Genomic DNA, 27022 nt, shown 5'->3' with positions numbered 1-27022 from the left:
TACAGTCATGTAAAAAAATATTAGATCATTGGTTTCTTCGATTTCTTGTTCATTTCATTGCCTGGTACAACTAAAGGTACATTTGTTTAGACAAATATAATCATAACAAAAAAATGCTCATAAGAGTTTAATTTAACAGCTGATATCTATCCGTTTTCTTGATAATAACCAACATCATTATCAAGAAAACCATTTAAAATGGCTTGATAGAAGCTCTTAAATTAAACTCTTATGAGCTATTTTTGTTGTTATCATTATATTTGTCCAAACAAATGTACCTTTAGTTGTAACAGGCATTGAAATGAACAAGAAATTGCAGAAAAATATAACAATTTTATTATAATTACTTTAATATTTTTTTCCATGACTGTAGATGTGGCACAGTGTGGTATTGGACTTATAAAAAGAACACTCATACATCAGTATTATAGGCCCCTTATCTTTCCCATGTCTTGAAATTATGCCTCTCTCCAGTTGATGCGTTCTGGACCAAAGTGGAGCGCTGACAGACCTTGCCACCCCCTGTGCCATGCTAGAAGTGTGAATAAAAATGTCGACGTTCAAGTGCACCATAAGTGCACTTGTGCAGTCTTGGATTTCTTCAGAATACATTCGTCTTGACCTTCAGACCTGGTGATACCTTACCTCAAAGAAGACGGCCATGGCAGCGATGATGCGTCTTTCCTTGATGGCAGCGCTGAGGCTGTCAAAGTCATCTGAATTGTAAAGGTAGATCTGCATCTGAGATGGGAAACAGAGCATAAATAGCTTTAGGAGTGGACAAGGAGAACCAACAGTCCTGTCATCAATCACTTGGACACACTGCTGAAGAGCTGATGAAAAGCTGTTTTGAGGGGCATAAAAGAGGGTGTATTTATCACACCCATAAATCTCCTATAATCTGTGTCATTTCTTTTTGTGTTCTGCCACTCCTGGGGGATGCTGGAGAAATACAGCATCCCATTCCTCAGGGCAACTGTCCTCACAGAGAGAAGACCAGAGCTGAGGGGTAGAACTGGAGGAATGTGCTCTTTTAGCTGCGGTGAGATCTGAAAGAATGGTGTTCTTCTAATCATTGCCTCCAATTACCTTAAATCACCCATAACATCGCCTCTGATTTCACAACAAAGCTTAGGATGTGTGAATATAATGTAAAATGTAAAAGAAAAACATCATAAAGCAAATACATCATACACCTGTCATGGCTCTGGTTTGCAATAAAAAAAAAGATTTTCATTCCTTTTCATTTCAAAGCAGACCTATTATGGTAGTGCTGATGAAAATCAGCAAATGATTCTAAAAGTAGCAATTGGAGCTGTCCATCATCTCGCTGTCTGCAGCCTCTTTAAAATGAAAAACCCTTTCATGTCACTGAACCAAGTTAATTGGCAATAAAAAAAGGTCCTAGATGTTGATTTAATTAAAGGGTATGCTTGCCTTTTTTCTTCTTTCAAAAGGAAAATCACGGGGAAAAACCCCAAGCCACAATTGGCTGTGTAGAAAACAGCTGCAAAAAGTCGAAATAAATAAGCGTATAAATAAGGATAAATCCATTAATGTGCATCAAAGGCCTAAACCAGGTACAAAATGACTCAATCCTGATAATTTAAGTTAATCAGTTTCCTTCAGAGTTCCTTAAACTGCAGCCTTTAATGGAACTAATTTGTTGTGCAAGAACTCAGCAAGAAAGAGCTCCAGCCATTCATCACCCTTCAGATGTTATTAACTACATTACCCAATTAAGCTGGCCCCCTTAGGCTTCATTTACTCACTGGCATTGGCTCACGTGACCTGCTCTTATTAACAGCGCACTGGAAAACTGGATATTCAATTGTCAAACACTTTCATAGCAGCCAGTAAAAATAAATGTTGCCGAAAGCGATTTGAATCACTTGATTGCACGCTTCGTTTCACTGTGTGTTTGCGAGCTCTGGCACAAAAACCCCCTCGTTGGAGTAAACTTCAGTCACATCCACAGATACCGCTGGAAGTTGTTGATTTTAAGCAGGACAGACAGGTGGTCTGACCAATCTTTAAGCTCTCTTAAGACACTCAGACACATTCATACATGTTTGTTTTTGTCGGTACAAAACGCACCATACTGTTGTACACAGAGATATGTAAAGACAAATCTAAAAGTGATGACTACCAATAAGCAACGACAGCTGGTGGGAGACCAGAGGTAACAGGTGGAAACTGAAAGACAAACAAAACATTATTTGAGCTTTATAATTCACCTCCAGTTTCCTCTGCAGAGCAGACGGCCCACACTGTCCACATCTCCAGAGCCCTTCTTTAGTCTAAATTCAGTTTATAAGCCCTCAATATTTTTTTTTTCACTCCAGCGCAAAGTGAGTGCAAACACAGGCGCTGAAAGCTGCTCTGCATTCCCAAGTTCCATTTAAGCACAAACAGGTGAAAAACAAAGTCATGTTTGGCATCATTTCCCAAGACAGCGAGATATTGAGGCAAGACAAGCAAACTACAAGAAATAAGTTTGTGTGCAGAGAGGTCTTGGATTCATCACAGCAGCACACATTTATTCTTCTTTCCTTACTTTATTCTTTACAAGCTCACGACAGCAGCATTTTTTTTCGATAACAGGTAACACAGTATGATTCTCTCATAACTATATACCTTATTCTTGTATTTGAGCACCTACTTAGTGCTACAGCGCTCATTTTCTAAAAGGATCAGGTGTACTAATACATAAAACTCGGGATTTCACGTAACGGACACGGTGAAATTTTCGGCATAATGGAAACGGACTGCACAAGAGAATACGACTTAGACATGTAATTGTACCGTTGATTAGCGGCGCAAGACAAAAACAGACTGAAAGGCGAGTGCTTCTCCCACCGTGTTCAGGCAGCCTTTCTCTGCAGATTCAGACCATGCTAAGGTAATCACTAATGCTATGTGTTTATATCTGCATATACAGTACAGGCCAAAAGTTTGGACACACCTTCTCATTCAATGCTTTTCCTTTATTTTCATGACTATTGACATTGTAAATTCATCAAAACTATTAATGAACACATGTGGAATTATGTACTTAACAAAAAAGTGTGAAATAACTGAAAACATGTCTTATATTCTAGTAAGCAAAGGGTGGCTACTTTGAGGAATCTAAAATACAAGACATGTTTTCAGTTATTTCACACTTTTTTTGTTAAGTACATAATTCCATATGTGTTCATTCATAGTTTTGATGCCTTCATTGAGAATTTACAATGTAAATAGTCATGAAAATAAAGAAAAACGCATTGAATGAGAAGGTGTGTGTCCAAACTTTTGGCCTGTACTGTATGTGGACTCACTCCTATATACTGCAACGGTAAGTCATAGAAAATAAGTGTTTAAGCCTCCATTATGTACCTTAGTCTGCGGTTCACATGCATGCTGAACCGCTGTGGGGGGGCATTTGGGATTTCTGCAAGAATTGCATTTTTCAGTGATTGGCTAGCAAGCACTTCTGTTCTGGAGATTGCTGAGAAGCCCCTTATTTTCAATATAGAGAGGAAAGTCATGTATCCTCTGAATGCTATGGGTCTCTAGTTTGTGGTTGTAAAGATTCATGAGTATGTGATTAACCAAGAGGTCACAACAGGTTGTTGTATACAGTGAGGTCAAGTTTCAAAAAATGGTAATAAGTTACCATAAATATGCAGACGACACACACATTTACATAACCATATCACCAGGGAATTATGGTCCAACAGAGGCACTGATTAAGTGCGTAGAGCAAATCATCTATTGGATGTGCCAGATTTTTTTCAATTAAACAAAGACACAAGTAATGTAGTTGTTTTAGGAGCCAAGGAGGAACGATTATAAAGTCAGCACTTGGCTTCAGTCTGCAAGGTTAAAAACGACAAACCAAGCCAGAAATCTGAGCGTAGTCATGGACTCAGAGCTGAATTTCAACAGTCAAATTAAGACAATTACAAAATCAGCCTACTATCATCTTAAGAGTATATCAAGGGTTATTTGACTCATGTTTGAGCAGGACCTAGAAAAACATGTCCATGCATATATCATCAGTGGACTCAACGCTGTCCTTACAGGTCTCCCTGAAAAAAAAAATCAATCCGACAGCTGCAGCTGATTCAGAACGCTGCTGCTCGAGTCTTAAGACTGAGAAAGTGGATCACATCACTCCAGATCTGAGGTCTTAACACTGGATTCCTGTTAAAGAATCGATTTTGGTTTATAAAGCATTGAATGGTATAGAGCCAAGATACATTTTTTGATTTTTCTAACACAGTATAAACCATCCAGACCTCTCAGGTCATCTGGGACGTATGCTTTCTGTTCCCAGAGTCAAAACTAAACATGGAGAAACAGTGTTGAGTTTTTAAGCACCACGTGGAACTGGAAAAAATTCTCAGAAAACTGAAAATGTGCTGAAAATGTGCTGAAAATGTGCTGAAAATGTGCTGAAACTCTGCGTTCTTTTAAATCAAAGCTGAATACTTTTCCATTTACCACTACCGTTGATTAAATCAAATTATGATTCATTTCTTGAACTTTAACTCTTCTCTTCTTTATTCTTTTTCAACTCTATTTTAGTTTGTTCTTATTTTAATTCTGACACTTTAATAGCCATTTTTAATTGAATGTAAATGTTCTTTTATAAAGTGTTACTTTTGCACTTTGTCTCGATGATTTCACTTTGAATTGTCTTGTTGCTGGAATGTGCTATACAGATAAACTGCCCTTGCAACAAAATGCTAGTATGGGGACTGACATCATCACATATGAATACTACTGGGCTCATTTAATCCACAAGAGTCTCGTCTTTCCAGTCATGCCCAATTTATGCAATTCAGTTTAGGGACCCTAGTATGAACTATTCAAATAGACCATTTTAGAATAGGTGGAAATAAATTTGTACTATTTGAAATTTGTACAAAATTTGTACAAAAAAACGCATGTTGCAGGAGATTAGCATAAATCAGGAATGTATAAAAACCCCATTTTTATTCTTTTATCTTGAGGTAAGAGGTCAAGGGACCACCTTGAAAATGACAATTTCAGTTGTTCCTTCGCTAAAACTTTGCCTAACTTTCTGTCCCAAACTACATGATATTAGTATACAGTGGGCATGTCTGTGAAAGGGAAATTCATAGGTAATCAATCACCAATTTCCATTGAAATATCTTGAGGTCAAAAGTCTTTGTCAATGCTAGTTCTCCCCTTGCCAAAATTTAGAAAAGATTTAGAGGCTTATATATCAATAGCGTTTAGACTGTGCCTGCTTCAGCCTCTGAAAGAGAAACATTTGGTCAGGAGGGTCTGCACTCCCATGGGTCTCGGAGGGTTAAGGCCAAAAGAGAGGACTGACACTAAAATAAAGAATAGTCGGTCAACCTTAAAGGTCAGACTGCTGATCCTTCCTTTGATTTTTCAAAGATCAGAATTGACAGCTCATTTCGATTGACGTCACTACCTAACATTGACTTGCCCATTTTCCTCTTGACCTTACACAAATACTGATAAACAAACGTGGTAAACACATACCTCAAGTATCAGAGCCTACATACATTCAAAAGTCCTTCATGTGTTATTATTGCTATGACTTTTGTCATGACCTATGTCATTCTTTCATCCTTATAATTCCACGGTGGCCCTGGCAGCTCAATGCACTGCAACTAAACACACACATATACATACTAGATATTTTCTGTACATCTGAGGTTACTCTTTCCAGCCAACAATCATTCTGCACTCGTTTTCCACCGCTACTGATGGGTTGTTTGCTTCAGTAACTATGTGGTATTTCAGGCGTGATCAGGAGTTGTTAGTCGCAGCACATTCATGTATTTTATTGTGTTCTCCATAGTTGTGTTTTGTCAATTAAATATGTGTGTTGAGCTCTCAGGGTCGCCATATCCATCCCCATTATTCCTCACTGCGACTGGAGCTTCCAGAAATGTACCGTACTGTACGCCCACCCCAACACCTCTTACATCCGCAGCGCTGAGCGCATACCCTTCTGAGGTGTGATTTGTAATCCATGTATAATTTATCTAACCTTGGTGACACCCTAATATATTATTAGAAAAGATCTCCTTATGGTACCCTGAGGCAGAAAAAAAATCCACTGTTTCATTTTTCATTGTGCTGTTTGAGCGAACAGGTGGTCCATCTATCGATTTCCCCACTTCACTCCCATGAAAAAGACCGTGGTTAGATTAATGTCAAGCTCAGGAGCCACGGGCCGAGCAGCTGTAGCTTTTTTTTGTGTGTTTGTTTATTTACATGACCATGTAACAAAGGGAGAGCAGCTCTATAATGCAGCTTTTTGAATATGTCTTTCCGCCCCCTGTACCCAAGTGTGAACTATATTTCTGTGTTTTCAAGCTTCTGGGCAGGTGAAATAAACACTTTTGAGGTTTTTTTCCCCCTACGACAAGAGTAAATGCTTTATGCAGCGTGTTATAGCAACTCAGGGCTGAATGTGACTCATCTGAAGTGGAGAGATAATTAGACAGTAGATTGGAAAACAGTCTCAGTTAAGCAGAGACACAAAAGCCCTGGAGCTCAACCTCCAAGGTCATGCTGCTCAACTCTCGAAGAACAAAACATATACAAAACAAAAACAAAAAGCACCTTCTGCCCTATAAGATCACCCGCTATGTCAAACACAAACAATTATGAATGAGGAGTTTTGCTGCACACTTTGTGTCGGATGTAATATAATGTCAAATACATCAAACCCTGTCACGGCATAAATATGAAAAATGAAAATGCCACATATTACAGGATGAAGCAGTCCAATGGCCAAAGGCTAGATCCGGCATAACCACGTTCCCCCTTCAACCATTCATCATTTGATTTCATTCGCTCACCTTATGATTCAGAGGGTGAAATAATACATCATGTTTTATGCATGCGGGCTGACTTATTGACAAAAAGAATCATTTAAAAAAGCAGACCTCCCACTCTGTGCTGCTTCTGCACATAGGGTGCAGCATGTATACATATATATAGCAAGTAGCTAACAGGAAATATCTTTGCGGATGTGTGGATGGAATATTCATTTCTGCACTTCCTCCAGCAAAGCCGACTGCATTTCCCATGAGGATATGACTGTTAGGTTGCCATGAGTGACTATCTTTTGTTGGCCCGGTTTTTTTCTTCTGCTGTAATTTCTTAGAACATTTCTCCATGGTGTCACTTACGAAAAGCTCATTCCCCATCATACTGTATGTCAAGTCAATCCGATCAAGGCTGCATGCTCTTGACATGCGCTTTAGCTGAATAAACAGTACTGTACGAGAAGAGGGTCACCCATCCTTCGAGTAATGAAAAATACATCGGGCTTCCTTTGCAACCAAATGGCAGAGCTTCATTTATTCATTTTTTTATTGCTGCTGTGCATTCATTGAATTTCAGTTCAAAGTGCCTGTAAAATAGCCAAAACACACAGATTAAAAATTTCTAAGGCAACCTTTTTTTAGACCATGTTTTTTAACACCCAAATGTGTTCTTTTAAACCACTGAAGTCTATTTAACTCTATTGATTTATCACATGGAAATAACAATTATATTTTGTGTGCAGTGTAATTGGTCTTCTGTATTTTTGATATTATATATGGCATATACCGCTTATATATTTAAGTATATTTATTCATTGATGTTCATACTATTACATGCAACAACTTATTTAACCTATTTAACATGCTAAAATATATTTTCGCCTACCGTATGTGCAATATCTGTAAAATGCAAGGTACTTTCATATATATATATATATATGAAAGTACCTTGCATTTGCATATATTGCATATATATATATCAATATCAATAATAAATACAGAAATGTACAGGTGCATCTCAATATATTAGAATATCATGGAAAAGTCCATTTTCAGTAGTTCAAGTCAAATAGCCCACAACCATGTATTGAGTGCATATAGATGTACATACTTTTCAGAGGCCAACATTTCCATATTAAACATACTTTTTAAAATTGGTCTTTTGTAATTTAAATTTTTTTTCTTCTTCTTCATTCATGTGTGTAATGGATCTACATAATGTGTCATTTCAACTTTTTCAATAGAATTACTGACAAACTTTTCTATAATATTCAAATTTATTGAGATCTACAAACACACTAGTAAACCAGCAAAATCTTGGTTCCAAACCAACAACATTGATTTTATGGAGTGGCCAGCCCAATCCCCGGACCTTTATCCAACTGAGAACTTGTGGGGTGACATCAAAAATGCTGTTTCTGAAGCAAAAATAAGAAATGTAAATGAATTGTGGAATGTTGTTAAATAATATTGGAGTGGAATAACAAGTTGACAAGGTGCCACAAGTTGGTTGACTCCATGCCAAACAGATGTGGAGCAGTTATAAAAAACTGTGGTCATACAACAAAATATTAGTTTAGTGATTGACAGGATTGATAAATCCTAGAAACAAAAAAGTTTGTACAAAATAGTTTTGAGTTTGTAAAGTCAACGGCAGACACTGCTATTTTTTTGAATACACCCCTTTCAACTAATTGCCCAATTGCACAGCCTTAAGAGCTGCATATCACCAATGCGGGGTCTTGTTGGTTTTCTGAGAATCTACTGCACCTACTGGTAAATTGTTTGCCATGTAGCAATACAAAATATACTAAAAACCTGGATTAACACTACTGTATATGTCCATTTTTTTATATTCTTATGCTGTCTTTTAGATCCATGTGCCTGTACCTTCAGCTGCTGTGACAACTAAATTTCCTCACTGTGGGATGAATAAAGTCATATCTTATCTTATCTTAGCCACCTGTGAGGGCAGTCGCCTGTCACACAAAGCAGCCATGCCCTCACTTATGCAGAAATTTAGGCCTAAAAAAGAAAAACCCGGATGAGTTGTATAAAAATTCAACCCTTCAGTTGTAATAAACGGGGGAATTAGCTAACAGGACCAAAATTGTTTTTTTTGTACCAGGCTGAAAACATGTTTATTTCTGCTGTAAAGTTGGGTATTTTAACATTTTAACATGGGGGGGTCTATGGTGTTTGTACAGGACAGAGTATTTATTCTGTTGTTAATGTCTAGGCTTGGTCCCTTTTTCTTTGTTTCAGCAGGGTTGTTTAATGTTTGCATTATACTAGGGGTGTGCCATATCGTATCGTTCACGGTAATATCGGTATTTTTTTTTTCATTGTTAAAAAAAATGCATATCATGATATTGGCAACATTCCTACTTCTTGACGTAGTGGCGTAAGGTTAATATTAGCTAACAAAAAAAGTTGTTTTAATCACAAAAAGCTACTTACTCTCTGTCGCTAAACACATGTAGCTTTCAAAATAAGAGCACAGTGTGTTAACAGAATCCACCATAGAACTTACAAGAAGACTGTCAAAATAAGATGCCTTAAATAAAACATCCAAGAACCTTTATTTTCCTTTACAAAATGTCATTAAAATAAAAATATGCCACCGGAACCCCTAAATGGTTATTTTTATTATTTTCTCATACATTTTTTTTATTTATTTGGCAACTGTTGAGATTTGCACTTCACACTACATTTTAGATTTTTATTTATTTATACAGACTAAAAAAAAAACATAATTTCTATATCTTTTTAAGTATTTCGTAATATCGTCAAGAATATCGTGATCGCAAAAATAGCCTGAAATATCGTGATATTCTTTTAGGGCCATATCGCCCACCCCTACATTATACTATATCATTTATCCATTAGGTATCCATTTCATCTTTTCTACTCCCTTGCATACTAATTTTAAGCACTTAACTGTAGCACACAGTGTTCAGGTGTTACAGCTGACTACGGCTGGTTGGATGTGTTTGTACAACTAATTTGTAATCCTATTTTTATGTTTATTTTTTTCTTCCCACAAATATGGGGACTGTGGACATGCATTTTTTGCTAAATCATTATTTCAGTTTTTTTGTTGTTGTTTTTTTTTTTTTTCAAATTTTTATTAGCTCAGCTATTTCACAATCTTTCCACATTGCTCCTGGCAGGTATGCATCATTATCTTCCTTTTTTTCCATAACAATCATCCATTTAAGTTTAAAGCACATTAGCCTTGAAATCCATGTTGTTGACGGAGAGGTCGATGCAAAAACCTTGGTCTACAAACAAAGACATGTTAAGCTCTAAGAAATCTATATTTCACATCTATAAATGATGTATCTGGAGGGCATCATTTTCTTCTTCTTTCCCAGCTTTTTTTCCTAACGGCTGCCTAAATCGGTCATTAAAGTGAATTCCATCGTCTTATTTAGAAACACACCATCAAAAGGAGCCATGCGCACAACAGCTTTATAATGGCTGTATATAATCCGGTGCCCTTTAACACTACATTGAACACAAAGTGATGTGGCAAAAATAAATCTAATTATTCAGCCATTCAGCATCAAAAGCTGTGCCTGCAGAGAGGGCTCCAAAGAACAAGGCCAAGAAACAAACACAGGAGGACTCTAGCTGCGTGTTTGAATAAGGACACTAACAGCCATTTCCTGTTTTTGTACACTGTTATATTTACAATAATTATTAACCATTTGACTACAAGAGATGAAAAAAACAACACATTTTATATAACCCCACAGAATGTAAGAGTATGACACATTTGCAAATTCATTTTAGATAATGAATAGAAATGGCAGGGTAAATCATAGAAATTTGAAAAGCACTAATAACTAATTCTCTGCACCACATAAAGAAGAGTGGGATTTCTGCTTTAATCCAGGAAGCAGAATAAATAATACAAAAAGGTTTCAGACTTAATACCCTTTATATCTGTGCTACAAGAGTGGGTGATAATTTCTTTTCTGCTTTCCTTTATTACTTGCAGACTGTTCTGCCTTTTGTCTGCTGTTGGCATTGAGAAATGTTTTGTGACCTCGTGTAAAAAACACTTTAGGAGCATGTAAATTACAAACTTCTGCTTCAGTGTTGATCTCACCTAAACTCTCCTAAAAAACTTTCATTTTTCCTCAATATCTACAGTATATTGACACGACATCCTTGACATTCTGTTGTTGTACAAGTTATTGTAATCTTCATCTTTACGATTCATACATTGTACTTTTGCACATCACATGTTCCAAACATTGTGCATTCATGCAGGAAACTCAACAGAAAAAAAGTTTTTTTTTTCTGTTTGTTTTTTTTACACATTTCTTATATTTTATTCCAAAAATCTATTGTCAAATCTTCTATTGAAGGCCTGTTGAACTTTGCACTGTATTTATTATTATGCACCAAATAACTAAGAAAAATGATTGTGTGTGCCAAGCAACTTGGAAATAAAACTGTTTTTTTTTTTTTTTTAATTCTGATTCTGACATTGAATTAAAACTTACTTCCGAAGACGTCATTATTTTATCATGATTTATAATTACCGGTGGAAAGTACTTTCAGAAATAGACATCCTTTGTTAAAGTTGTCAATGTCAGCTTTGTGTGCCGTTATTAAAAACTTCTAGTCTGAAAGTTTCAGAGTAGTACTCCCATGATTTTTATATTGCACTTTGATAGATTGAGGGAACTAACAAAAACTTTAAAAGGAAAAGGTCAGAATGAAGCCGCAGAGGCTGAGATTTCCTATTAGTTTCTAGTATTGGTCAAGGTCCAAAAACCCTGGATCCTCCAGCTCCCATAATTCAACTTGTATACATCTTCCTTTCCTGGAAAATACCTACATAAAAAAAAATAAAAATGTGATTCACAAACCGTGAGCCATGGAAGTTACGTAAGTTGCATATTAATTTTGTGGGATCAGGCTGGTTGTTACATGTAGCAGTGGAAAGACTGTAATGGAGAATAATAGTGGTAGTTTCTGCCGTGAAAACAAAAGGGTAAAGGTCTACAACACAAACTACACAATGAAACACGTTCCAGTAAGACTATCTTCTGAAATTGGGGAGAAATGAACAACATCAGCAACCAAAATTACATCTTTCTGTGATGTTATGATGCAGCTACATATACAGTAGCAATTAATGCGGGTGCTTCAATTGCAGTCCAATACCCGGAATGAGGCGGGTCTTACTCGCTGAAACGCCCCTAATTTGAATATGAGCCACCCTAAACGTCTCTTGTCTGGACTTTATTTGGCCCTGTAGAAGAGCAGGGCTGTTTTTCTCCCCTGAAAAAAGCCTAGTTACTGATTGGATAGAACGCTAAGCAGGATGTGACGTAGTACTCGACACCTAAACAACACGCGCCATTTGTAAAAGCCGGCGAAGTAGCGAGTAAGTAAGTGAGATTTCCTGTAATGTAAAGTGCATTACAAATAAAATGTATTATTATTATTATTATTATTAGTCAAAAGCGACAATAAACATAAGCCCCTTTCATAGTGTGGTCCTGCATGTCCCCGCTATATTGCTGGAAAGATCTGTGCCAGATCTTCGCCTTAGGGCGTTCACAGTGATCCCACAAAGGGGTGACAGTGCTAATAGGCTAACAGTTAGCTCTGTAGCAGTACAGTGTGTATGTGCTGTTGCTGCAGAAGGTGTTCACTTAGCGATCTCTGTTTGTTTACAACAAGCACCTGACACACTGTGCACAGTTAGCGATTCGGTTAATTCACGATCACGATGTTTATGATCAGCGGAGACGCTGTGCATAATTACCCATGCTGCTTTGTTTATGATCAGCGGCGGACGTTGTGCACAGATAGCGACGACAGCCACAGTTGCGTCTCCTGTGTTTAATCCGTCTCATATGTGATCACGGTCGAAACTGTCACTAAGCTATTACGCAACGATTGAAACCATACGTCACCTCCAGAGTCCCGTAAATCCCTCTGGGGGCCTTTTTTTGTAATTGAGACATGCTGAGTGAGTGGACATTTGAGAGGGCGTGGCCTGGCACTTTCCCAGCGGCCACTCTTCCCCCTAAAGGAAACACGGCTAATGTAATGTAAACAGGGTTTACACAAGCCTGGACCAGATGACCATATATAGAAATCTGTCACAATCAATGTAGAGTTTTTCGCTCAAAGGAGCAATCTTTTATATGAACATCCAAAACTATGAACTGCTACTAACATTATATAGAGAGTTTGACAGAAAATAAAGAAAAGCATAACAGCTCTCCTTTCAGGAAGCTGATATTGTTCTTTGACTTTCCAGTGGGTCCATTTCAGCATCATTTGGAAGCCGGAGTTTACCTAAAAATAGCTTTTGACCACAGTGAATTTAGTTTTCTTCGACAATCCTCAGCACAAAACCCAGTGGGGCTTCTTGGAGACGAGGTAAAACTGGATTTCAGAAGCATCAATGTGCTGCCTCAATTCTGCAGCTGGCTCCAATATTCAGCGTTGACCCTCAAGGCCCCATATTGCACATTTGTCAAACTGTATTGTAGTGACAGGATGCTTTACCTCGACAGGAAACCTTCTGCCATTTATGCTGTGTTCTGAGCCTGCTGATCCATTACTATGGCCCCAGTGAAACTCCATCTTCTCAGCCTTAAAACGCCCCGGCAGTCCTGCACCTCTTACAAAGTAGTCATCCTTCAGGAGAACAGCAACTGGAGACAAAGAGGGATAAAAAAAAAGAAGAAGATGGAATCAAACAAAGAAGGAAATTAAGTACCCTCATGCAAAAGCAGCAAGTATCAGATTAGTATTCAAAGATCTGATTGTAGAGAAGCTCAGAACGGCGGTGGCTGCTCATCTTTTTATTTTATGCCTGTTATCTCAAGATCACAACTTAATTCTCATTATCTAGATTCTCATCTGTTTTTTTTCCTGTAATGACAACTCAATTATCTCAAAATAACACATCAATTCAATTCTGTGGTGTTCCTATTTATTCCATAAGCTGAGCCGTTACTCAGAAGATGCTTTTTATTATCTCAAAACATAAAACATAATCTCAATGCCATTTTTACTTGCTCCAGACACCGATTAATGTATCAGTCATCATGTAACTGTCGGTATGAACTACAAACTAATCTCTGATATGTTAAATGCAAATGTGAACTGCAAACCCCCACATTTCCTTTTCTACATCCACTTTTTCATGATGGAATTGGATCTTAAATAAGCTGCCTTTTACAAAGATTTGGTTTTGTTTTAAAATGATCAAAGAGGAAAATATATATATCTATTTAATTGGGGACACATCAATGCGCTTTTATCCTTCCATTAAAGGGTATTTAAAGAGCTAAAAAAAAAAAAAAAAGATCTGGACTCAGGGGGACGGAAGTGCAACAAGAGGAATCATTGCTACCTGGCAACCCACAGCCTGGCATGGCTGCCTTCTGTAGGAGGCTCTATGTGGGGAATCGTCATCATCTGATACAAAGTCAGTGGTGGGCACATACACAATGATACCACTGATATGCCCTCAAGACTCTTCCAGTGGCCTTGATGTCTCATTGGTTGACTGGAGGAAACTGCGTTGAGCAGCTTCAGACAAAGCCACCTGCTCTTAGACTTGTTGCATGGTTCGCTAGCAAGACATAATGGCATTCTCCTGCTTTGTGATTTCCTTCCACCTGCAAGCTGTCTGCAAGGCTGTAATGCCGTTGCTTCAGGTGTGAAATAGCAAGCGTTTTAAAATGTTCATTTCTGCAACGCTGAGGGTTTGACACTTTGGTTTCAGAAGATCTTGTTATGCAGCACTTTTTATGCTGTGCCACTTTGGGTTATGGAAATAAATGCCCCATGAATGCATTGTAATAATATTCACAGTAACTGAGTTTCATTACAGTTTATGTTAAAAAATCATAAACTATATATGAAGATGGATGACCCGTCCGCACTTCCTCTCAATGTATAAATATTAACGCAAAATATCCTGGGACCTGCCATCCAGTGCATTTGGTGCCAAAGTCTGGGCAGTAATGATCAGACGATGGAGCGGCGGTTAGGGATGGGCGTTTGGAAGAATGCCATCTCAAGCATCCATAACGTTAACGATCAATTAATTGATTGATCGCTATGGTTTTATACATACTCCAGTTTGTATAAAACATGCAAACATGGGCAAAATAAAAGATATATACAGTACAGGCCAAAAGTTTGGACACACCCATCTCATTCAATGCGTTTTTCTTTATTTTCATGACTATTTACATTGTAGATTCTCACTGAAGGCATCAAAACTATGAATGAACACATATGGAATTATGTACTTAACAAAAAAAGTGTGAAATAACTGAAAACATGTCTTGTATTTTAGATTCCTCAAAGTAACCACCCTTTGCTTACTAGAATATAAGACATGTTTTCAGTTATTTCACACTTTTTTGTTAAGTACATAATGTGTTCATTAATAGTTTTGATGAATCTACAATGTCAATAGTCATGAAAATAAAGGAAAAACATTGAATGAGAAGGTGTGTCCAAACTTTTGGCCTGTACTGTATACAGTACTATGCAAAAGCCTGTTTTCAAAACAGATGCTTTTATTTTGAAAGGACAAAAAGAGACTTCCTATCGATCGTAAAACTTACTCCAGTGAAATTAAACTGTAAAGATAATGTCAAGGAGTTCAATGTTTTATGTTTTAGCCCCCGAAGAGAGATGAGGTTAGCTTTCACAGTAATCTGGCATATTTTAATGAGATTTGTGTTTAAAGATGTTTTGGATAAAATTAAACCTAGTAATTCATGCCAATAAGGTTTGATACAGTAAGCTAGTTTTGCAACTTTCATTTGCAAACTGTAGCTTTATCATCATCATCAGAAATTTTATTGAGTAGGATAAACCCCTTGAGAGGAATCTTCTCGTTTTCGAGGGGGTCCTAAAGTACATTACAAAACAAAACACAATTTACAGACATACAACAACAAAGACAACAGGCATCAACACAAACATAACAAACAAAAAATGAATACAAGAATGAACACAAGAATGAACACAAGAATAATCACAACCTCTCAATGGCCACAAGTTGGCCATAACTTTAGCCTAGTAAAACTGAAAGAAGTAACATAATATTATTGTAAATTGAAATTGCTTTTTTAAAAATAAAAAAAATAATAAATAAATATGACATAATATTATCTGAAACATGTGCAGTTTAACTCAAAATAAGAAGACAGGGCATATTTAAAACTATGGAAAGACGTCAATGATCGTATGTTTAAAGGAAGATTATTCCAGTCCGATGGCGCTTTGAACTTAAACGCTTTTTTACCAATTTGTTTTGTTATCCAACTAAATTGTCAGCTCATTGGCTTATTTACATATGGCCGTGTTTCAGTTCATTGAGTACTGATAAGCAGTCACAGATAAAATAAAAATACACACCGATTAAAAATTCCACAGGATCGACCATTAATCGATCATCGCTTAATTCTCCCCATCCCAAGGTCCCGCCCATACAGCCACCCAACCAATCTTGAGTCAATCACCGCTATCAAGCATAATGTGACATCCTTGTTTATAGCAAATGGTTCTAAACCTTTTGTGAGTCATGACCGCCCCAGAATAATCAGGTTGGTGTTTGCAACCCCCCTCAAACCACAACAGCGACGAGAGACAGCTGCAAGCTGGCATAAACAGCTATTTATATGCGCCTCTCCCAGCTGATTTTGGGTGATTATTGTGAATGCTCTGATTAATAAATTTAAATAAATATTGCTTTGTTTGTGATGTTTTAACAGCAGGTCCAGACCCCCAGGTTGAGAGCGACTGTTTTATAGCAACAAATAACTAATTAAAACCAAACTTATCAGGAAAAATTTGCATTTAACAAACATAAGCCAGATAAAAGCTACCTAAAAAAGAACATAAAACATCTTCGGGGGGAAATATTTGACGTGTACTTTTGAGTTTTTTAGTTTGACTCGTGTCCCATCTGCTGACATGAGGGGGATTCATTCGACTGAGAAAAGACTTACAATATCCGAGACGATATCTATAACATTATCAAAACATTTTCTATATATTGCCCAGCCTGAGCTCCTCCACCGACATGCACCTCTAAAATCCTGCAGTGGCTTCTTAGAGGGTTTTTTTTTCAAGGGTCATAACATTTCACAATTTATAGTGCAGTGTGTAATCCTTCTCCTGAGGTTAAAACACAGACATTACTGCCGTTATGAGGTTTTTATATGACAACAGCAATTTGGATTCCCCCTTAAAAGTTCAGCCTGTCTGCTATTCCTGGAAGCCAACATTTGTAAACGTACTCAGCGGTGTCATGTAAGGGTGAGTTTAAGCTGTGTTAGTTCTCCAGTTTTCCAAAAGCTATGTGAAACACCAACATGACAAGGCGTATTATCATCCTTCTGCTGTCCTGGCGGAGGTTACATGTTAATAGCCCTTTACCACTTCTACATTTGACTTCATTAGCCTGATTAGAGCCAGTGCTCTGTCGGCTGATACCCCTCCTCCCTGCAGGGGGATTTAGTCAGCTTCTCTGGATAAGGACGGCCCACTTTTAATCATATCGCACAAAGCAAACTAAGAGGATGAGCATGTGTACAAGCAAACACAGACTGTCAGTAAACACAGATGACATGATGAACAAGCTGTGCTGAGGGAGTGGATGAAATCAAGGTAAGTGAAACAGATCACCAACAGGAAGAATAGTGATGCGTGTGAGATCCAGAGAAAAGGGAGAGAGAGAGAGAGAGAGAGAGAGAGAGAGAGAGAGAGACAAGGAGATCTGAAGAGAGGAGAACGTTGTGTGATGAGGGATGAGCTGAGCCCCTGTCGTGAGGGAAGAAAGAATCTGCCAGCAGTATTAACATGCCAGTGCTGCTTAAGCTGATGGCCCACAGTATGAAGGAAAAGGTCTTAGATGGAGGAGATTTCCGAGACTGAAAGCTTCAGGTCAAGGTAAAAATCCGTCTGCACGGGAAAGAGCTGCAGCCATCGCATGATCGTAATTGTGTGATTCTTTTGCAAACACATACATATTGCAAACACATACATATTTACGAGGATGGTAATAAATCCCCGATTCTGCTGTTGTTGAAGTCGTGTAATCCCGTCTTCAACACAAGAAGAGTCAAGGAAAGGGGATGCTGGCTGGTCCTGGGAGTTTCATTAGAAATGCGGCCCTGGGTGTGTTTGAACCCTCTAACAGCAGAGCAGGAATTAGAAGCTAAGCCAAAAAGACCTTGAATCACAGCCAGTGAGAGAAGGGGAGTGTGTGTGAAAGTAAATCCTTGATCAATGCAAATGTCTCTTGGGCCTTCCGATTCCTCATGAATTTGGTCGAGAGTTGTTTGAAATTTTACTGAGAAATGTTTTGTTGAGGAACGCTGCTTGAATGGCGGCCAATCAGCTCGATCTCAAAGCAGGTCAAGGCTCAAGGGAACGTTGTGAAATCAATCTCGATGAACTTTTAAGATCTATTCACTCAGTTCTTAATTAAAACATCGACTTTTAAATAGTATGAAGGATGTTAAAGCCCCTTTGTGCAGGATTTGAGCATTTGGACTTCAGTCCCCCCCCTCGTGGCTGCATCAAAAAGACATTGTGGAGGACAGCGATGTGTGCAAATGTGCACAGAAATAACAATTATTAGTGGAAATGTTTAATATTGATCCGTCTAAGGTGTACTCCACCTCTCACCCAATGTCAGCCCCCGTCAGCCGAGGTCAGATAAGTGGTTACGGATAATGAATGGATGAATAAATGTTTAAAATTAGTATCCGATGTGTCAAAATCTTGGGTCATGTCAAATATATTGTACTTTAAAGCAGATTTATCCTTTATTTTTTCTAACTAATGCATTGCCTATATGAAATAAACCTTTTTTGTACTCCTATTTTGTCAAAAAAACACCCCACCTCTAATGGTTCACTCAAGCTTTGGCTGCATTTTCTTTGTTTTTGACATTGTGATAGAAACAACATAAAATAATAACAACAAAAGACATTTTTTATCATTATATTGCCCAGCCCTGTGACAAGGTGAAATATATGAAAATGTGAGAATACACTGTAAAAAATGTTTGTAGAAATAACAGTAAAACACTGTCAATTTGCATCAGAAATAGGTTGTAAAATGAAACATTGTACATCACTGTAGTAGATACTTTTAATTACTGTCAATCAAAGCATAGTAAAAAACTTTAAATTCTACCGACATAAACTGTAGAAAACACACAGTTTTGCTGTAAAAATATACATTTTTCATGTAAAGTTAATGGAGAAATACCACGATGATACAATTATCCTAAAAGTAATGGGAATATTCAGTATAAATTACAGTTTTTGCTGATATTTACATTTACATACGCTCACTGTATTTTTTACGGTAACCACAGCTGCCGGTATTTTACCGTAAATTAAACAGATTTTTTTTTACAGTGTATATTGAACTGATTCTGCTGCTCCCCCTGGCTTTATAAGCTTTATAGCAAGTTTTAGCTTCTTGTTTAACTGTTACTTGAGTGTTTTAATTCATTCTTGCTGCTCTAATAAAGTGAAAAACCTCTATAAACCAACTATTGTACACTATCTGCTTAGTTAGCGACAAGCTGGTGAACTTACTGGAGCATTAAACAGCCTAAGAACTGCACTGCAACTGCAGGAAAGTCCACAATGTCAACAAAGATGATGATATGTAATAGTGTGTGCACAGTTTGTTCAGCTATCCCCAAGTGGCCAAAACATCAGTGCTTCCAGGTTAAAATAAACATTAGATTGCAGTGAAATGAGCGATGTTTACTGCTCATATATACGTGTAAAATGGTCATACTCTGGTGCACTTCTGACTGAAGGTTTTACATTTGAGACTAAACATTTGGGACTAGAAGTGTCCCCCTACATCACGCTCTTGTAGCGGTCCATGTAACCAAATGACTGAAAAAGTAGTCCTAGTCTCCTGACAATATGTAGTATACGAAGGGACACAGAGGTATATGATGTGTGGAACATTTCAGTAAAGATGAAAGGAGATACTGCACGGTTGAATTTTCATGATGCAAAACGCTTAAAGCCATGATCATAGCTGACAGCAGTCGGATAATAGATGAGTGAAGTGTCACTAATGTGCCTCTACTCGTCTCCTGAGGACCACAGCGCTGTGACAACCACACAATGACAACAATAGGCTTGGATACACCCGGTCATGTTTGACGTCATCTTAAACAACTTCAGTACAATTCGACAACAAAAGATGAAGGAGAGCGCATGAAAAAAAGATTGTGGACTTGGCAAACACAACTTATCAAGGATGTGTGAAGTGGTGATGTGGGGGAAAAAAACCAACTATGAAGGCCGGAGATTCATTTGAGGAGAACAACGCATCGCATTCAACACTCTGAAACAGTCTTCCAAGAACATGAAGGACAAATATCTGCTAGGATCAATAACCAACACTAAAAAATGCAATCCATGAACACATTCATTCAAATTTCAACAAATAAAAGGCGATAAAAAGCAGCCCTGAAAATAAACTTTGTTGAAAGTTTACTTATTGCTTTTAAATTAATTCTCAACTTTGGTAGTTGGCCTTAGGGAGCCACTAGGGTTGCAAAGGGGTGGAAAATTTTGGAAATATTCCATATAAAAAAAACATGACATTTCAACAGATTTTATTTGGAAGTAAAACTTTATCACGTTTATATTATTTAATTGAGCAATCAGTTCTTTCATTGAACAACAAAAACATGACTGTTGAGTTAAATTCAAATTACTCAATAATGTTTAATTGAACATGTGATGGAGGAATGCACAGTGGGAGTGTGACTCATCAGGGGGCGTGGCCTCAGCAGCCCTGCATCAAGCAGCATGCTTTGTGCATGCAATTTAGGAATAGCAGAGATTCATACTAACATGAAATCTGCTTTTTTTAGTCAAGATGATGCTAAAATATATTTTCTCCAACTATATTTAAGTTCCCTTTTCAGGGCCAACCTTCAATTTTGTAAATTCACGCTTTATGCTCATAAGTTTCCATAAATTCCTGTTAATTCCCATGGAAAGTTTCCAACTTTGAAAATTCCTGGAATTTTGCAACCCTAGTAGCCACCAAACCTTAATATGAGACGATAAAACTTCCAATTATTTATCATATTTAAGTGTTATTTTAAGCTGTTAAACACGTCACATTCCGAAGTGCATTTAATCTTGTTAATGTGATATTTTATTTACTATTTTCAATCAAAAATGTAATGTTTCAATGAGCCGTAAAGTCTACCTGCCATGTCATGGTATTTCTAAAATGGCAGTGGCAAACTATAGTTTAATAAATGACAAATAAAGGTTTCAAAATACTGTGAGGTGAATTCCCTTAATAAAAAGTTGACCTATTCTGAATAGCTTACACAGAATAATGATTTTTGGTAACATTGTTCCATTTTCCTGATTTTCACAGTGCTTAGCCATCTAAAATTCCCTCTGTACTGTTTGTGCCCAAAATTACAGCCAGCCGTGTTATTTCCATCTTTGTAAATAAGCAGCCCGCAGCATCGCTCGGCTGTCCCAGCGGTCTTGGTTGTCATGGAGGCTAACAACTCTCATTATGATCAAACGCAAAAGATGAAACTACTCTCTGAGAGAAACAGTGCCAGAAGCAGAGGAGATCAATTAAGGTCAGGGTTTTCACACCAATGGTCCACGGATTAGCTGATTGAAAAAAAAACAGTGGCAATGGTTTGAAGTAGCAGTTAATCAAGTAAGCTTCAAATGTTTCTGAAAACAAGGCATGTAGGGGGAAACAAAGAGGATGGAGAGAGATAAAGGAGAGCAGGGAGCAGTACAATGAAGGCAATAATAAAGTAATTACTAGAACTACTGCTAGATTTACACGAATTGAGACTATTATGTGTGATTGTTTGTGCTTCACTGAAACATTAAAGCTTGGATTTCAAATTTCCCCTTGAACGTATTCACAGTCCAACAAGTGGGTGTGTGATATGGACAATGTCCTTTGTCATTGAATCTAGAAATTTATATTAAATTGCCAATGGTGGACTGTCTGGATTTCACATTTTTAAGCTGTATATAGATACAATTACCAAACTTATTGTCTGGTTTTGGCTTATCTATTTCATTTTTGTAACTTTGTAACAATTGAGCAAAAATCAAAAATCCAATCATGCAATTAAGGCTTTTCTGTAGAAAAGAATTAGCAACACTGCCTGCAATGGTCTAATACAAACAGAAAGAAAATGTATAAAAGTCACAGCCACCTTTTACATTACATTACATGTCATTTAGCACAGTAGTTCTCAACCTTTTTGAGTCGCGACCCCCAATTTAACATGCATGTTGTCCGCGACCCCTGCTCACTGAACACAATCTCACACGCACAGTTCAGATCACCCAAAAAAGAAAAAATGACCAAAAAAGGGAAACAAAATGACCAAAAAAGCCACAAATTGACCACAAAAGATAAAAAAAGCCACAAAATGACCAAAAGAGACACAAAATGACCCAAAAAAGAAACAAAATGACCAAAAAAGGAAACAAAATGACCAAAAAAGACACAAATTGACCACAAAATGATCAAAACAACACACAAATTGACAAAAAAAAAGACATTAAGTGACCAAAAAGACTAAAACACATGAACACATGAACACTTTAACACAGTGGAGACAGAGCTGACATCCAAAATGATTTGGCGACCCCCAGAAATCATCTCGCGACCCAAATTGGGGTCCCGACCCCAAGGTTTAGAACAGCTGATTTAGCAGACGGTTTGTCCAAAGCGACTTACAATAAGTGCATTCAACCTGAAGGTACTAGACTTGGACCACAGGAATCAAGTAAGTCCTTAAGCTATTTGACGTAACAAAATCTCTGCTAACTGACAAACATTTTTCCTACAGTCATACTACTCAACTCTATACTTGTCATTGAAGTTTAAGATAACAAAACACAGAGATATTTTCATTCTGGTATCATTATGTTGGTCCTGAGATGCTGACCTGTCTTTCCAGTGTTCTTCATGGTGGTCTGGTTGGAGGACTCGGCGGTGAACTTGTCAAGCACCAGCTCCTGGTACTCCTCCGACACCAAAGCCTGTTCGTCCACAATGTCCACAGGTGATTGGTTCTTCGCAGCACATTCGGGGTAAGAGGCTGCCCAGCCTCGAGGTCCATGGCTTCCTGCAGAAATAGAATAAACAACAGCTTATGAAAAATGTAGACTAGTCTCCCAGAATTCCCTTTTGTATCAGGATTCTAGCTATGAACACACACAAAATTAGAAACACTGTGACAATATTACTGCTGCAGTAGCAGCCAGGTTTCAATATGCCCTTAACGGAAATTGAAAGAAAGAGGACAATGATTCTTTCATATTCATTCAGCTGCAGTGCCCTCTAAACCCCCTCCAACAGCTGGGAAAACATGTAAACACAATGAAAATTCATCATCTGGCTAGAGGCAATTCCAGCGTTAATTGTCCATATATGACACAAATATCCAAATGAGGCAGATTCGGCAGTACTACACATTCTGAAACTGAGCCCTCGGATGGTTTTTTAGAGTTAATGTGGGTCTATGCCTCAAATAGTCTTCAAAAAAAACAGACAAATATTACACCGAATGGGCTATTCAATGGAAAATACTCCACTTTAACAATTAATGTGTAGCGTGTGCTGTAAACGAACTTCCTGTAGAATCCCCATCCACTGTCTGCTCTTTTAATCCTCTATCCCCTACAGTGGCACTTCTACAAAGGAATAATCCACAACCGACAGGGGTCCCCTTGATCTCTTCTCGGGTACAATGGGCCAATGCAACAACAAAAGCTGAGGGATCAGGGGAACAAGGAAGCATGCATGGATTTTAACTTTTCTGGGTTAACACAATATTCATGATCCTATTCCCTACAGATATAGCGCAACTTTGCTCCTGGCTCATGGAAAAGTTGCGAGAACCCCTTTTTTGCTGAAACATCCTGGATCAAGGGTGGCTTTATGTCTTGTAATGTAAAAACACCTCGCAACCCAGCACGAGTTCCTTGAAAAGACGGCGCCATTCAGGATTATTCTGAAATATCCAATGTTTTACCACATCAGCTAGCGAACAACCATAAACATGCATTACAGGGAAGTGCTGATGCATAAACAGCAATCATCTTTCCCATGAATATGTCACTGGGGTTAGAAAAAAAAAAAAAAAGAGTACACTAAACACTGTCAAGCACCTGGAAATGTCACAGATTTATCTGGTGATATAAATTAAGATTTATTGTCTTCTAAACTACACCTGAAAGACGATGGGCTGAAGTCTGGATTGCATGTAAATGTTGGAACGGCTTTGAGCTGCATTTCAACTAATGACTGCACTAGCAAGCAGGATTAAATTTGTCAGTCATGGCTTTAGATTTACCAATATGTCTGTACTAGTGCAACTCCCAATAATTCATCCTCTGGAACAGGGCCCATTATGAATTCAATACTATTATTATAATGCCAGAGAAAGTGGCTTGCCAATCACAAACACTCAGAAGGGATTTATATAAAATGGAGCAAATCTTTACCGTATCCAAATAAAAAGTGTTCTGTGTATAAAACCTTCTGTTAAGCCTTTATTGTAGAAACACATATATTTATTCATTACCACCCATTCCATTTAATCTGGGCTTTCCGATGAGTCAGCCATAACCTTGCCATCAAAAATGGAAGTTGTCGGAAGCTTAATTAAACTCAATTAGCTCCATTAAACAATACTTTGATTAAAAGTTTAAAGCTCTATTAAGCAACACCTTTTATATCAACACAGACGCCAATGACTCCCTTTGATGTAAAAGCCTTGATTCTAAGGCCAGTCACACTGAGAATCGACAACACAATCAATATGGGGGAGCTGAAGAGAGAAAGTCTGACATCTAGCAAGCTAAAGAGAGGCTTATATTAGCCTTAGGAGTTGCTAGTCCAAACAAGTAAATCCCAAACCAGGGGTCAGAAGAGGACTGCAGTGGGATTTTCACGCTGCTTTGTTTCTCTTTAATGTGAAACATTCAATACTGACTTATACTTCTCTGTTTGGCTTATCTTCCAAATCTTCTATGCCATAACTTAACCTAAATCTGGGCATTTATTGGACTAAATATGGAGCCATAGAAAAAGACAATACATCTGGTCGACGCTGGTACTAGTGTACATGTCGGCTGCTGAGTGACCAGAAAATTCAGATAGAAAGTAGGGTAACACTTTACAATAACCAAGTAAGAAATGTTTATAGATGGTTTATTAACCAATTACTAACCATTTACAAAGTGATATACATATTTAATCTTTAAATGTTTTCAACCAATTTCTTAAAGGTATATGAATCATTTCAAAATCATTAACATACTTAATATGGTGTTAAAAATGCTAGAATGAGTGCAACTAAAACTATTAATTATAATTTAATTGTTTGTTAATGGTAAAGTAACTATAAACTTACATCAATATACCATCTATTTGCCATTTATAAATTATTTAGTTAGTTAAACATTAGTAAATTATGTATTTACCATTCTAAATGGCCTATATACGTTTATAAATGATGATTAAACACTAATAAACTATCTTTTAACATTTATAAATGATGGTTATTGTAAAGTGTTACCAAAAGTAGGTTTTTCAGTAATATGGAAGATTTTTAACAACTGTGTGATTAGTATCTTGGTACAAAAAGAAAAAAATCTGAAGGATCAAATGAACATAGTTGTCAGTGTTGTGAATTTATATTAAAAATAAACTATTTCTAATGTCCTTTAAACTGGATTTTGTATTTTCCAGTCTTACAAAATACATCATCTGTTAAGACAATGTGTTTAATCAATTATTTTGCATGTGAGACAAGTAATATTAGTTCACGCTGCCATGCCCACGCAGTCATATTAATTTTCATTGTATGTCTTGGAGTATTTCTGGGACAAACGCTAGAGCTGAGACTGTGTAGGGTTGGCTGTATATTTATACAGTTAAAGTAGCACACACTTGAGGCAGTTGTGCAATTGGATAGGACTTACTTGCATCCCATTTGTGTTTGCAGAAAATATATATTCTCTTTGGCAGATCCGTCTGAAGTGCAATGCCTCCAGTTGCTTTGAACATTTACCATTCCCCTAACCAACAAAGTGTGCTATGTGGGCTACCAATAATAGAAAAAACACTGAGAACTATTCAGGTTCTCCAATGGGCAGTTTCAAGCCCAATTTTCTGGCTTTTTTTCTTTTTTCTTTCATCTCTTTGTGAATTGTGGTGAACTACAAAAGTCTTTTGAGATGTTTCTGATATATATAGGGCCTCATAAAATGTGACCGACATACCTCACAATAACAACAACTTCCATTGGTCAGCTGTGTGGCGACAGATTGGATGTTGACTCAGAACATCAAAGAAGTTACAAGTCAGGGCTATCACAGGAAGCAGCCCCGGCCAATTAATATAATGTAATCAAACAAACATTCCATATAATAATTATAATAAAATCAACCTGCTCTGACGCAAATGTATTTTTCTTCATGTGTCCATTGTTCACACTGAATCCTCCGTCACCTCAAACAAACAGCTAATTATTATGCAGAATAACTTCACTGGACATTCCAAGGTGCAGTTTGATATTTAATATAACAAACCTTCCTCTGGAACTTGGTACCAGACCAGTGAAGAAATTTTAGTAGCACATACAGAAATTGTCTCTTATATTGCATCATCTAAAGTAGAGCCCAAACAATAGATAGATTTTTGGGGGTGGAAGCTGTTACCAATATAAAATGAGTAAAACTCAACTCAACTCAACTGTATTTGTAAAGCACTTTAAAACAACCACAGCCGCAACAAAGTGCTTTACATAAACAAACAGAACAAGAGACAATAAAATAAATAAAACAGGAATAAACACTAAAATACATAGATTCATTGCTTTTTAAAACAATATAAAAAACAATAAATAAAAGCAGACCATAAAACACTAAAGTAAGAGCAGAATCTCATGCGTGGTTAGAAGCCAAGGAATAAAAATAGGTTTTAAGATGACTTTTAAAAATGGACAGTGAGTAAAACATTCCAATATTGATATACTGGTCGATACAGTGTACATAATTGTAAAATTAGCGTTATATTCTTTATGTTACAAGTATTTATGGTCTAAAATGCAAATGTTTTGTACAGTT

General features: G+C 37.3%; 1 protein-coding gene across 1 annotated transcript in view; it reads right to left on the bottom strand.

Annotated features, from left to right (window-relative positions):
* Positions 1–27022, bottom strand: part of ca16b (carbonic anhydrase XVI b) — a 139542-nt gene that overhangs the window by 49618 nt on the left and 62902 nt on the right. Inside the window, exons 3-5 of the mRNA XM_059329277.1 lie at positions 22834–23013; positions 13368–13516; positions 646–741 (exon numbers count right to left, since the gene is read on the bottom strand). Coding sequence (XP_059185260.1) covers positions 646–741; positions 13368–13516; positions 22834–23013 — 425 coding nt within the window. The remainder of the gene's footprint in view (positions 1–645; positions 742–13367; positions 13517–22833; positions 23014–27022) is intronic.

This window comes from Centropristis striata, chromosome 3, assembly GCF_030273125.1.
Source record: "Centropristis striata isolate RG_2023a ecotype Rhode Island chromosome 3, C.striata_1.0, whole genome shotgun sequence".
Taxonomy (NCBI): Eukaryota; Metazoa; Chordata; class Actinopteri; order Perciformes; family Serranidae; genus Centropristis; species Centropristis striata.
This window is presented reverse-complemented; position numbering and strand designations above follow the sequence as displayed.